The sequence below is a fragment of the Myxocyprinus asiaticus genome, chromosome 10 (assembly GCF_019703515.2).
Source record: "Myxocyprinus asiaticus isolate MX2 ecotype Aquarium Trade chromosome 10, UBuf_Myxa_2, whole genome shotgun sequence".
NCBI lineage: Eukaryota > Metazoa > Chordata > Actinopteri > Cypriniformes > Catostomidae > Myxocyprinus > Myxocyprinus asiaticus.
In genome coordinates this window covers 28,390,625-28,404,855 of record NC_059353.1, presented here as the reverse complement: position 1 = coordinate 28,404,855, position 14,231 = coordinate 28,390,625, and the positions used below count along the sequence as shown (strand labels likewise).

Below are 14,231 nucleotides of genomic sequence, written 5' to 3'. Positions count from 1 at the left end.
CGGATCGGAAGAGAAAAAGTGGTATCGATGCATCCCTAGTTATGAGCCTTTAATAATAAACAGATATATTTCTGTTCTAATTTTGTTAAATTAATCAGATGTCATCATCTCTGGCATGGATGACAAGGAAAGACAATAAAAGTACTAGTTTGTAGCCTAGTCTTTCTCACTTTAATGAAAATATAAAAACGGTCCATTCAGACTTTTACATTTTCTAAATTTTTTCTCAGGGGATACCCCTGAACCCCCATACAATATCATTCCTCAGTCACTATGCCCCCATACTTGCTATATGAATGTAACAAAATATAAAAATAATTTGAATGTAAAAATTCTATGCTGTCATTATGCTTCAAAACGAGCAGATTATCTTTTAACATTCATATCCAACTGCACTTGATTAATAAACTCTATAAAATATTTGAATATTTTGGTAGAAGATCCCTCAGACACAACTGCTTTGGCTGTCTCTGGGCCCCCAATGCAGTTTTGTATAGACTATTTTGACAGTTTTTTCTTCTTCCTTTCTTCTGCCAACTTAGAAATTAAAAAAAAAATAGCAAAGTGCAAATGTGAATGTATATTTTGATAAATATTGATATCGAACGATATGAAAAAGAATATTGTGATACTATTTTTGGCCATATCGCCCAGCCCTAGACTACGCCCACCATAACATTCAGGCAGCTACTTCGAGACAAGTGACATTTGTTAAGGGACAAACAGTTGAACTGTACAGCCTGGCCACTGACTCCCACCCTTAGATGAAGTGACTGACAAGAAACATCAATTAATAGCAAAGTGGAACCCATTCACAAAGAGTATAAAACATAAAAAAGAGAGAAAAATGAATGCTCAAGCACATGCATCTATTTGGGGCAATACAATTAAGATAAAAGGAGGACAAAAATATGCTGTAAAAGAGAAAAAGTGCAAAGAATAAGATTTGGATGACAAAAACATACATGTAGTAACAGTGAAGAGAATCAAAGTTCAAACACCAATTAAAGTTCCATGGAGCCAAACAAATCAATCAAGGAGAATGCAAAAACACATATCCTCAGTACTTTGAGTATGTATGAGGGAGCTCAATAAATAAATAAAATAGAAGATAAAAAATAGAAAGGCAAGGCTGCCTAGAGCAAGGATGTACCCAGCTGTTCTGTTCTTTTTAGGCCGACATGTCCCATTATAAAAAAAATCTCTTTCGTGGCCCTGAATCAAACAATTAGCTTCCACACAGATCGCAGGATCCAGGGAGCCTTTGATTCTGAAAGGGGATTTTTTCCGCTTTATATGGGCCAATTATCGTCAGGTACCCGCTGTCCTCATTTGGTGAGGCTTTCAAATATCCTGCATTAAAAAGCTGGTTGTTACAACCGAGGAGGAAAGCGTTTCATTCATACCCATTAAGTGGGTAGAAATTTCACACTAGAGAGAGAATTGAGAAAGAAAGTGTGTTAGAGATAGATTGAGCCTGATAAATAATATTATAAATGTAACTCCTCAAAATCTACCTGGCCTGTGAAGGCCACCATCGCAGAGCCACAGACTCCAGTACACGCAGTATGTGACTGAGGAGGTGCTTTGTTGTAACAAGACAAAAGTATCAACCAAATGTGCCAAATTACAGGCTTATGTTGAGAGTTTGCTTTGCAAAATTATACTTGTTTGAGTACTGATCATGAGGCATGTTATGAAAAGAGGGGCATTTAGTTTGAAACAATTTTTTTTAAGTTGAAAATCCCTGGAGTTCTTTAGCGGTTGGAAGAGCTTTCTGAATAACTTGACTGATGCAAAGGTTGAAGTTCATATGGATTAATGTCAAAGATCAAATTTATGGCGTTTGCAGCCTTGGAAACCAGACCAAATTATAGACAAAAGGGACCCCACACTAAAATGCATCGTCTCAACATAGATTATTAAATGAAACACAACGATTAAAAAATAAGCCCTGTTTACACCTGGTATTAACATCCGTCTCAGGTAATCTGGTCACAAGTGGTCTGCCGAGACACACTGCCATTATAGCACTGCACCATGTATATTTTAATGGAGACATTGTTATTCTTTTCTGGACAAACACAGCACCTTTCTATGCAAACGAGGCTGTGCCAGATTTATAAATTTCAGCACTATTTGCCTGATATAATTAATGTTGCACTATTACCGCCCATGGAAAACTTGTGATACAATTTAAATAACTAAAAAGGTTTATTTAAAAGGGATGACATTTGTATTGATCAAGACATCAGAAATAGAAGACAGGCAAAGATTTTTTGGAATTAGTTTGAACCGTGTGTGTTCAAACTGAGTTACCAGGTTTGAAAATGTCACCACTCGCTGCCTTTGAGCCATTGTCTACGAGCATTTTTGTGCATAGGGCACAAATGCCTGTGCAAATTTGAGACATTACCCAGTTTGCAATATTCCTTAAGCAAATCAGATGCTAAAACAATGAAGACATTGCAGTGGGCTGAAAATAATGAAAATGCAGTGTACAAAGGTGTTTACCAGCACATCGGAAGCTCTGTGCAGTGAGACCCTTCTCTACAGCCAGGCAGGTAAGGATGCTGAGAAAGCTAGTGGTGACGGACTGCCGTTTAGCTCTCTGCGCCTCCCTGTGTCGTCGCTCCCTGGCTGGCTTACTCCTCATTAGCACTCCGGTTGGGCCGGACTGATCACTCTCCAACTGCGGTCTCTGAACAGTAACAGCGGTGTGCAGGGCCTCCACCCAGTTCTGGGCTTTGGGCTCGCTCTCTGCCCGCAAGCGCAGCACATAATCAGGAAAGACCACTTGGAAGCGAGCGTTTAGACCTCCATTTTCCTCATCCCGCTGCACAGCCAGACAGGAGGCCAGCCGGTACCGCAGCACGGGCTCCGATACAGGGCCCCTTCCCTCAGTCGGAAAGGCCTGCAGCTCGGTGCGGCTCAGCACAAACGTGAAGGCTCTCCAGTTGTTGAGGTCGGTGAGTTGGTGCAGAAGGCCAGCCTTTAGCACATCGGCACAGTGCTGGGTGAACAGAGGTAGGGCTGTGGGACGTACCAGCGGTTGAGAGGTTGGCATAGAGGCAGCATCAGGATCGGGCTCATGGGGGGTAGGGGAGGTGGCACGAGCCGGCTTCCATTTGCGATGGGAAGGACGGGCGGCCAAGACACGTTCCCAGAGGAGTCTACGCCACTCCAGTGCCTCCCACTGGCATGATGCACGTAACTGCACACGGGTGCTGTTAAAGAAAACTGCCTGCAGCACGCGTCCATCCTGTGGCTGGGGCGCACTCACTCCTTGGCAGTGAGACAGTGAGAGGGCAGCACATAGCTGCTGGTTGCCGCTGCTGTCCAGGCTGTAGAGACGTAGCTCACAGGGTGTAAGCTCAACATGACAGGTGCTCCAGCGTCCCCATGGACCCTCTCTCTGCTCCAACAATCCCTGCTTCACCAGGCTAGAGCTGCTCTCCTTATGAGCTGGAAATGAAAAGCCAGAAAGAGCACATTTAGAGCTATTAAAAAAAAAAGCAGTACAGCCTCAAGAGTTTTTGTATAAAATTATTGGACATGCAAAATTATTTGACGGATTATCTGTCAGGACACAGTAGATATGATGATGGATGAAATAATTTGTCAATAAACCAAACAACAATTTTCATGACAATAATTTTCCAGGAGTGATGTTCAGACAGATGGATCGATCTGGCATTATATACTTGGGCCTTTACACACTGTAGATGTCTGGATGCTAGGAGTGTAAAAATGCATTGATGCATTGTGATGCAACAATCTAACAAAGATATTTTGATGCATTGTTTATGGAATTAAACAATCGATTCTCATTACAATATTAATAACCAATGTAATACAGATACCTTCTCAGATTACTTAAGCCAGCTGGTGGGAAACTATATAGTCACATTTTCACAGACGCTCAAAAGGACCCAATAGAAAATTGCAAACAGTAAAGTACTATTATTATTATTTTTCTAATAGGCAATTGTGGGGGAAAGGCAATGCTTAACCAAGAAAAATTGCATATTTCTTTAATTTTACTTTGTTTCATTTATTATAACAATATTTTGAAAACTGTAATTGTATAATGGGAATGAAACAGTCACCTATTGAAAAATTAGTCTCTGTGTTTTCCCACTGGCCACAATTGTGACCACTTATTGGTTTACATCTACTGTGAGCATGATTTATATGCGACAGAGCTATCTTATTAATAAATCAATAATAGATCCTTTAAAACTTATATGTACAAAATATGGTAGTTGTATGTGTATTATGACAGGGTTTACTTACTTGCTTTTACAGAGCTTTGAAACAGACTTTATTTTTAAAAGGGACACAGTGGATTAAATAACTGGTCATGTGACTATTTAAAGCACCCATGTAAAATTTTTACCCCATGTTCACATGATATCAAGACAGTCTGTGCTTTCTGTGTAAAATACATCAACAACTCATTTTAGATCCAGTCACAATTGTAATTGGTGGGAATAAATGGGTTAAGAAAGTTCATGCTACCAAGTTCGGATTTTGTGTCATTAGGTTGTTAGGTAAAGAAACGTTAGGTTAAAAAAAAAAAAAAAAAATTTCAAATCAGGACAAGTATTTACACCCCTAATGGATGCACTTTGACAAACCAATGGCAACAATGTGGACTGTAATTGCACAAGAAAATCTGAGGCAATATTGCAGATCAATGAATTTCTGGTGACTTGCAAACTGCTGAGCCAACTGTGTTAAAGGGTCATTGTAACTGGTTCACATGATGAGCAAAGAGGTGGTGGGAACCAGCAGAACAGTCAACGTAACTTTAATGACATAAATCAACTTAAACAAACATAAACACACAGAGACAGCGGCCACATGCGTCTCTCTCTCTCTCTCGCAAACTGGCACCCCCGGCTCGTCTTTATCCCCATCCCGGCTGAATAGGACAATTCAGCGCCGGGCGTGCGTCCTCACGGCCCGGCCACACCCTCCTCCATGTCACAGTCATGAAACATTATTTTCATTAAGGTAAAATTTTTAATTTTGGGATTATTTTCTTTGTTTAACATCAACCCTGTCACGTAAATGTGACAGATGTATTTTACATTAGACTTGAAAATTAACATAGGCTATGTTATCGGTGCCTCTATATTTTTCTTGAGACGAGAGCTTTCAGCAGAACTGGTCACAAATATCTACTCGCATGTTTCCAGAAATTCTGCATGTTAATCTGGAGCCCTTTGTGTGAGATGTTCACATCACCCATGACGGATGATATTGTGCTACGTGTTAGCAGTCTGTCCAGCCAATGCATAGCAGGAAGAACCATTATTGTGTGTAGGGCTACTGTGCAAACAAAACGGCAAAGAGTGACCACTTTGGCACTCCTTCCTTTCTCTGTCCATTTCTTTCACGAGCTCCCTGCTTTATCTCCTTTCCTCTCTTGGTCCACAACACCCCTCATCCTTACACTTCCTTGGCTGGAAACTGCCCGCTTTCCTCTCAACCCTCAGAAACCCGCTGGGTGCCTGGGGCTGCTGGTCCTGGGCTACGGCCTCTGGCTCCAACAGTCCCACAGAGAGGCCAAGAGGAGGATCAGTTAAAAGTAATGCCCTTGAATTGTTTTCTTTAAGTCTTATCTGTAGTGTATTAGTCAAAACTGCACCTTCCATAACATCTGTAACATATAATGGGCAAGTCTCCTCCCTCTTGTGCTGATAAACTGTGGGCTGGGTTAGTTTATGTTGTTTAAGGGGCGCCAGCAAACACCTAAACAGCTGATGTGCTTCAGCCTTCTGGAGTGTTGTTGTGGATTTTTGGGGGCTCCTTGCACTCCGAGGGCTTCAAAGGCACATAGCTTGCAGCTATGGAAAGAGTCACTACTAATTTCACGGCAGAGAGGATGTGAGGCGTGCTGACATGACCCAATTAGCAAGCTGGTGCTAGGCCTGTCGGCCTGCAGAGCCTGTATCTTTCAACTGCAAGTTGCTAAAAGACCCATGTGACGAGTATAAGACTGGGCATGGTACATAAGACCTGTAATAGTGACTGATATAACAGGCACAAGGGAAACAGTCAGCACTGATGACTCAAACCACTCCAAACCTGAGTGGGAAGGGCAAATAAGGATGAAGAGGCAAAGCACAGACCTTGACTGATTATTTAACCAAAAACCCTGCAATTTGCTTCACTATGATTGCGATTGCAACGTAAATCCATCTTAAGACCAATGATCAACCTGTGAAACTGTATTCAGCTAATAATTTACATTTATGCATTTGGCAGACACTTTTATCCAAAGTGACTTACAGTGCACTAATTACAGGGACAATCCCCCCGTAGCAACCTGAAGTTAAGTGCCTTGCACAAGGACGCAATGGTGGTTGCTGAGGGGATCGAACCAAGCAACCTTCTGCTTACCAGTTATATGCTTTAGCCCACTACGCCACCACTACTCCATGAATAATATTGTACTGCTTGAAATCTAATAAGCAAATAAATTAGTGGGCTGGCTCATTGCAATCACGTTTTATGACTGATAGGACGGCTGAAAAATGTCTTCTGTCTGGCACATGGAGATCTCGCTGTGCACAGCTGCAGTCAGACCAACTTTCTGTTAAAACCAACATCACAACCACATCATTGCTAAATATTGCTCTAAAATATTGAGTTGCCACATAGGCTGTAAACAAACACAGCACTCATATGGAAGAGTCACATCATTAGATGATATCATAACAAAAACACAGTTGGAATGTTGGGAGTATAATCTCCACTTTGCACATTAATAAAAGACAACTAGTAAGTGCTGTTTCACTGAGACTCTGAGACAAAAACAAAATAGAAGACAAACTTGAACAATATTAAAATCCACTTACATTCATCCAGGGATTATAGGGTCAAATATTCTTAATCCTTTTTAGAAAGCCATGGGCTGCAATAATCTTTATAGTCTACTTAATATAAGTCAGTCAAGAACAGAACAATTAATTTTGAAATGTAACATGTGGTTCAAAAGGTGTCATATTTATATATGTATACTGTGCAAAGTCTTAGGCACATAAGATGTTTCACAAAAGCATTTGTCTTAAGATAGTTATTTATATCTTCAGCTTTAGTGTGTCAATAGGAAATATAAATGTTAGACTCCCAAACATTAATTTTGCAAATAGAAAAGATTAGAACAGAAAAACATGGAGCCCTGCAACAGATGTCATGGCCCCCACAAAGCCCCCACTGAACATCGTGTCTGTCTGAGATTAAATATAGAGACAGAAGCAATTGAGACAGCCTAAATAAACAGAAGAACTGTGGCGAATTCTCCAAGAAGCTTGGAACATCCTATCTGCCAACAACCAAGAAAAACTGTGTTCAGGTGTACCTAGGAGAACTGGTGCTGTTTTAAAGGCAAAGGTGGTCACACCGAATATTTATTTAGCTTTTTTATGTTTACTGGACTTTGTATGACATTAAGTGATATATGAAAACTATTTATTTCAATATTTTTGAAGACATCCTCACTATGCAACATTTTTCACAGGCGCCTGAAGCTTTTGCACAGTACTGTATAATATATATACTGTATATATATATATATATATATATACATATATACATACACACACACACACACACACACACACACTTGCAGCCAAAACATCTGGAATAATGTATAGATTTTGCTGTTTCGGAAGGAAATTTGTACATTATTTCATCAAAGTGGCATTCAACTGATCACAAAGTATAGTCAGGACATCACTGATGTAAAAAAGCACCATCACTATTTGAAAAAAGTCATTTTTGACCAAATCTAGACAGGCCCCATTTCCAGCAGCCATCACTCCAGCACCTTATCCTTGAGTAATCATGCTAAATGGCTAATTTGGTACTAGAAAATCACTTGCCATTATATCAAACACTACTGAAAGCATTTGGTTCATTAAATGAAGCTTAACATTGTCTTTGTGTTTGTTTTTGAATTGCCACAGTATGCAATAGACTGGCATGTCTTAAGGTCAATATTAGGTAAAAAATGGCAAAAAAGAAACAGCTTTCTCTAGAAACTCGTCAGTCAATCATTGTTTTGAGGAACGAAGGCTATAAAATGCTTGAAATTACCAAAAAACTGAAGATTTCATACAAAGGTGTACACTACAGTCTTCAAAGACAAAGGACAACTGGCTCTAACAAGGACAGAAAGAGATGTGGAAGGCCCAGATACAACTAAACAAGAGGATAAGTACATCAGAGTCTAGTTTGAGAAATAAACACCTCACGTGTTCTCAGCTGACAGCTTCATTGAATTCTACCTGATCAACACCAGTTTCATGAACAACGGTAAAGACAAGACTCAGGGGTGCAGGCCTTATGGGAAGAATTGCATAGAAAAAGCCACAGAAAAACAAAAAGAAAAGGTTAGAGTGGACAAAGAAACACAGACATTGGACAACAGATAATTGGAAGAGTGTTATGGATCTTAACCCCATTGCCCCTTTGTGGTATCAGCTAGACTGTAAAGTGCGTGAGAAGTGCCCAACAAGACAGCCAAATCTATGGCAAGTGCTACAGGAAGCATGGGGTGAAATATCACCTGAGTATCTGGACAAACTGACAGCTAGAATTTATATATATAAATCTATATTCAGACTAAGGGTTTCATGTAAAGGTAAACCTAAAGTCAATCTTTGAGTTAGTCAAAAAAATATATGTCGAAATTAACAGTGAACAAAGCAGACTATATTGACTTTGACGTTATTAATGAGCGGCAAGTCAAGCATAGCACAAACACTGAGACCTGTGCAGTGAGGGGTGTAGGGGTTTCTCCAGTCTTAATAAGTAGATCTATCAGCATTAGAAACTGAGTGAAATGCCAATATGTTAATGTCACCTAGGATTCAGCTCTGTTCAATCTCAGTCACATGAAGAAACAGTGGGCATTCTAGTGTGGAACTTACTTCTATTTCCCGTCACTCCCTTTGGCACATTTTGCAGTAATTAACAATTTGCTCCATTAGTTTAAACACAGAAGCAAGGACAGCCAAGAGGATTGGGATCACCTGCTATTTTGTGGCACCATCACCTGCTATTTTGTGGCACCAAGTATTGATTTACTGGGTGTTGAAATAAATCGTAAGTCTTTTAAAATGAGTTAATAGAGAATTATATTAAACAGACTACAATGGACATAAAAAAGTGACAACTGGCACTGGTAAAAATAAAATGCTATAAAATGGCCTTAAAAACATTGGTATTGAAAATAAAAATGATAGTAGTGCTAATTAAATAGGCTAGCTCTTTCTCCACACTGCTGTATGGCTTATGTTTTTACATTTGAATATTAATCCTAATATGCTTCTGGGTTCCTATTTTCCTCAATCTGGGATGACCTTCTCTCATAAGTAAAAATAAAAATCCTTCCAGTCAAAACACACAGAAACAGAAATAAACCAAAGCATAAGCAATCAAGAAAAACTCATTATACCTCTTGTTTACCATAAAAAAAAACTGATTCCTGCGCAGGTGATCGATGTTGACAGAGATGTAGACACAACAAATCACAGGTGTGAGGAGATAAAAGATAAAACATCAGGTGACATAATAATAAAGTGTAAAAAGTGGGGAAAAAGCAATTCCGGTATAGCTAGTGTCCTCATAGTTATGGAGAGTAGCTGTTCAGTAAACCCTTCCACCGTACCCTATCCAGGTGTGATAAAGCAACAAGCAATTAAAGGCTCTCTCTTCCATGTAAATCTCAGTTTTTGTCCTAACTAGTCACAACAAGCTGCATTTTGACGGTTGCTTGGTTCCTATTTCTCTGGCGTTGCTCTGGGTAGCCCTGTATGCAATGCATAGCTGTATATTAAACATCAAATATGTTCTGATAAGCTGTGATTATGTGGTATAACAGAATTTTTCACTGCGTATCGACAAATTATTTGTTGCTAAAATCTTGTCATGTCGCGCTTGGTTACGTGACATGGTTTACCGTGTTTGGGGATGTTCACACCAAACATATCATTGTGTCTACCTGTGATGCTTTTCTATTGTTGTTCTATGTGAACATGCGCTGGACAGAACATCTTTGAAAATTGCATCGGGTCTTGCTGTTTTTTTTTTTTTGTGTGTTACGCACAAGAGCACTGGGTTTTTTAGATGCAGTGTTAAGTTAAAAAAAAAGAACATCAACTTTTAAAAATGCGTCTCAGGACACCTGCGTTCTGTTAAATTAGTTGCGCTGCGTCTAGCATTTTAGCACAAGAATGCATCAGAGTTCGGCAAACATAACCAGGTTTTGAACTGATGATATATGTCAACGCTCAACATTAATTAATTAAATTAATAAAGACAGAAAAAAAAAAAACATTTATTTAGAGAGTTTCATTCTTACCATCCCTCTGCTCGTTTAGTGCCATGTTCTTGAGTGTGTTCTTGTCAATGGCTTGCATCCCATTATCTGTGTAACTGCGGTTGTTGATGTCTGAACGTGAGCGGTTGTGGCCACGTTTGAAGGTGCTGCTGGATGTGGTAGTTGTGGAGTTTGTCTCTTTGGCATGAGCTGCCAAATCGTTGGTGGATCGTGCCCGGTTCCTTTTTCCATTTCTAAGTCCCAGGACATTAAAGGATGTCTGCTCTGCCCAGGCCATATTGCCGGGTGATATCTCCGATTGCTTTCCTGTTAGAAGCCCCCAAACCCCACTGGAGTTCAGCTTTTCCAAGGTGGACGCCTCTTTAAGCTTCTGTGGGCATACCTGGCCATCTCCTTGGTTGTCATCAAGGCAGTGCAGGTAGTCCTCAGTGGCCTCGAGGGCAGGGCTAATGTCCTCCACCTCCAGACCTTCCATCACCTCCACGATCTTGCTGTCACAAAGGAGGCAGAGCGACAGGTTCCTGATGTACGTGAGTGTAGGAAAGGCAGGATCGAGAAGCCTCAAAGCACTGCAGCTGGAACATCTGCTGTTTGGACCCAAGAGGAAGTGTGACAAAACAGACGGTCAACAAAGGCCTGAACCCCTTCCAGGACTGTCATTTTATGAGCCAACACTGTTAATCAAGCACCTAATGAAGACTGACTAATGTGCCAGTTATCAGTATCAGCAATGGGCAAGGTGAGTCTGGCAGAACCCGAGTGCAAACATGGAACAGGTGTTGCCTCTCATTTAAAGCAGCACCTCAGTTAAACCACTGCTGTCTGTAAGGCAGTAATTCAGTGAGTAATAAATGCAATATGGCACCAGGACATCCTTCCCCAGGGCTCAACCTGAATCATCCTGAATTTGGACAAAAAGAGAGAAAAGCACATAACAGTCAGTAAATACATCAGTTACACCATGCACAGCTGATGTTCAAAAATTTTGAGTAAAGAGTATGACATCAGAAACTGTAACCCCCTTAAAAATCCTCAAACATGGAGTTAAAAAGGTCTTGGTAATAAACAGGATGAGCCCAAAATACACCATGACAACTTTTCTGACATTGTGTAATAAAAGATGTCCTAACAATATTCAACTGGCACTATAAATAACAGCGATACTCAAAAGAAACACATGAGAGATGTGACTCACAAATGATTCAAATAGAATCTGACCTTAGCAGCATATTGCTAAGTTAACAATGCAATGCTCTATGCATAAAAAATACTTAGCACCCACAAACATCGGGTAAAATAGTTCATTTTAATCCTTGTTAGTACTGAACTAAATATATGTGGCCTATTCTTATAGAGACATTTCTCTTGTCTCCATGTGCCATCTTGGATGTATTCTGGGATTGTCTTCTCCACAAAGTATGCATGCGACATCGCCACAAAACAAGGTAACATTGCCTGACTACCTTAGTTGAAACATCATCCATGTCAGGCGTGCGCATATGATGCAAAGCTACTGAGACACTGAAATCCACTTACCTTCAAGGCACAGTCAGTTTCACGCTACTACCTGGACTGCCATGGAATCTGTTCAATAGCCTACCTTATATTTCTGAGCTTAAGGCAGTCAGACAAACCGACATCATAAGTGGAACTTTCCAGCCTCGGGTGGGGTTCCCTGCCTCCTCTATACATGAGCACAGCATGTTTCTGTTTCATTCCACATGATAATGCAGCCTCTCCTCATCTTACCCTGGTCTACCTCCTCTCACACCAACATCGATTTCCTGTGCCTTTGCGATTAAGCTCAGGGTCTTTCACTTTCTATAAATCATCAATTATTAAGAGACTATTACATCATCTCAGAGAAGAAACTCACCAGAGAAAGAAAGACAGATAAAGAAAGAGACATACAAACAGCCGAGAGAGTGACTACATTTACACGGACACCAGAAAGTGGCTTATTGCGAGAAAGCGGCTTATTGCGAGAAAGCAGTGCTCCCGCTTACATGCACTGTATAAGCGGTGTACTCGTTACTCCCGTATACATGCGGCTCGTCAGTAAGCAGCTTTCTTCACAGCAACGTAATTTCCCTGCGACGCTTGCATAAATAACAAACATGGTATCCAAGGAAGACTTCACTATTTTATGCCCCATTGCATCGCTTTATTTGCAGATATTTCAGAGTTGTTGCTGTGTTTGTTTCTTTAACTTTCTTTCACGACCTGCAGCTGAATTGCGCTGCAAAAGTGGGGTTTCCCTATCAGGTAAAACTCTGGGATTCCCCCACGTTGGATATTTTACATTGGTGTGCATGGGTACATTTTATTGTGTATGTACTTTTCCCACTGTATTCCCAGAAATGTTGAATTATTTCTGCTGTGCTGACTTGTTGTTGGGCTCCATCCTATGACGTTTGTTATCCGGTACGTTCACGCACATGCGCACTCCTCAAAAACCTGTAAAAACGGCGCTTATGCGTTTACACAACCACATTAGCTGCGTTCTCGAGGAGAAACCTAGGAGTGTTAAACGGCTTTCTCTTAATCCCTTAAATGGCATAAGGAAATTGTCTTTCCTGTTACATGATGTTTCAGAACATCGCTTTCTGCAAAAACCCTGGAATAAGCCATTTTCTTAAGTGCACATAAATGTGGTCAGTGAATTGGAGAATCCGTTGTGTTTTCTGTCTAAGTACTATGGGTCAATGGAAGCAAATCCACATGACTGCAAATCTTAAAGCTGAAGTATGTAACTTTTTCAGTGTTAAAATACTTCCTTCTATTCCAGCTTAATATACAGAGACTGCCATAAGTAAGCCATTCTTAGTTTTTATTATGATAAGTAAGCCATTCATAGGCTAATTTTCTCGAAAACTGTAAACACTGTCTCTGTAGCAAAATAAAAATTCCTATGTTTGTTTTAAATGACCCGCTTAGACCCGCCCCAACAATGTTACTCAACCAATGCCGTGCATTGGGGGTGGGACAATCTGACTGTTGAACAACAGCAGACGAGGGATGTAATTGCAAGGTGTTTTGAAAACATTATTTTTGCAATTCCATTCGGTGGCAATAGTGCTGCAGATATGACATACTTCAGCTTTAAGCTTTCTCATAATTAAGCTTTCCTCATAATTAGTCTCAGAGGGAGTAAGATACTGCAAATACAGAAATAGTGGAAGTCGTTACTAAAAGCAGTCACTCCAAACCTTTTTTTTTTTTTTTTTTATCATTCTAAAACACTTTTAGATTGATTAGCCTAGGCTAGCAGTCAGCCTTGAGTACTAGACCGGTCATTTTGCTACAGTAAAAACCCAAGACTGTGTTGTTTTCACCTCTGCTTGTAGACAAATCATTCTGACAGAGATGTAAAGGCCCTTCTCTCTTGTTCTATTTTTAGTCATTTCACAGCAAGCATCAGTCTTCCTTATGCAGGATCAGAGGCACTGACGAAGCAAAGCTAAGGACCTGGGGCCAGATTCACGAAACATTCTTAAGAAGAAATTTCTTCTTATCTACCATTTTCTTCTTAATTTGTACACTGTAAAAAAAATCCTGTTGTTTAAAAAAAATAAAAAATAAAAAAAACTGGCAGCTGTGGTTGCCAGAATAATTATGTAAACAATACAGTAAAAATGTAAACAACTTTACAGAACAACCTGTACATTTTACAGTTTAAAACTGTTGTAATTTACATGACCAGGATGGCACTGAAAAAAAACAAACTTCTGTTAAATTTACAGTAAAAAAATGTCATAAACTTGATATTAGCCTTCTGAAACTGTAAAAATCTGCTTTTTCCTTTATAAGGTATTGTAAATCATCGTAGTAACTACAGAAGGGCACACGATGACATGCAGTTCATCAATAGTGG

The 14,231-nt window shown here is 40.0% G+C and overlaps 1 protein-coding gene across 4 annotated transcripts in view; it reads right to left on the bottom strand.

The window, feature by feature from the left end:
• The window catches only part of plekhm3 (pleckstrin homology domain containing, family M, member 3), a 59,718-nt gene that overhangs the window by 42,889 nt on the left and 2,598 nt on the right, over positions 1–14,231 (bottom strand). For 3 of the 4 annotated variants that reach the window (XM_051708715.1, XM_051708719.1, XM_051708717.1), the window contains exons 2-3: positions 10,379–11,258; positions 2,515–3,465 (exon numbers count right to left, since the gene is read on the bottom strand). In XM_051708715.1, the coding sequence (XP_051564675.1) occupies positions 2,515–3,465; positions 10,379–10,832 (1,405 nt within the window). In that variant the 5' untranslated portion in view covers positions 10,833–11,258. The remainder of the gene's footprint in view (positions 1–2,514; positions 3,466–10,378; positions 11,259–14,231) is intronic. The other variant, XM_051708716.1, reaches the window with a different exon arrangement.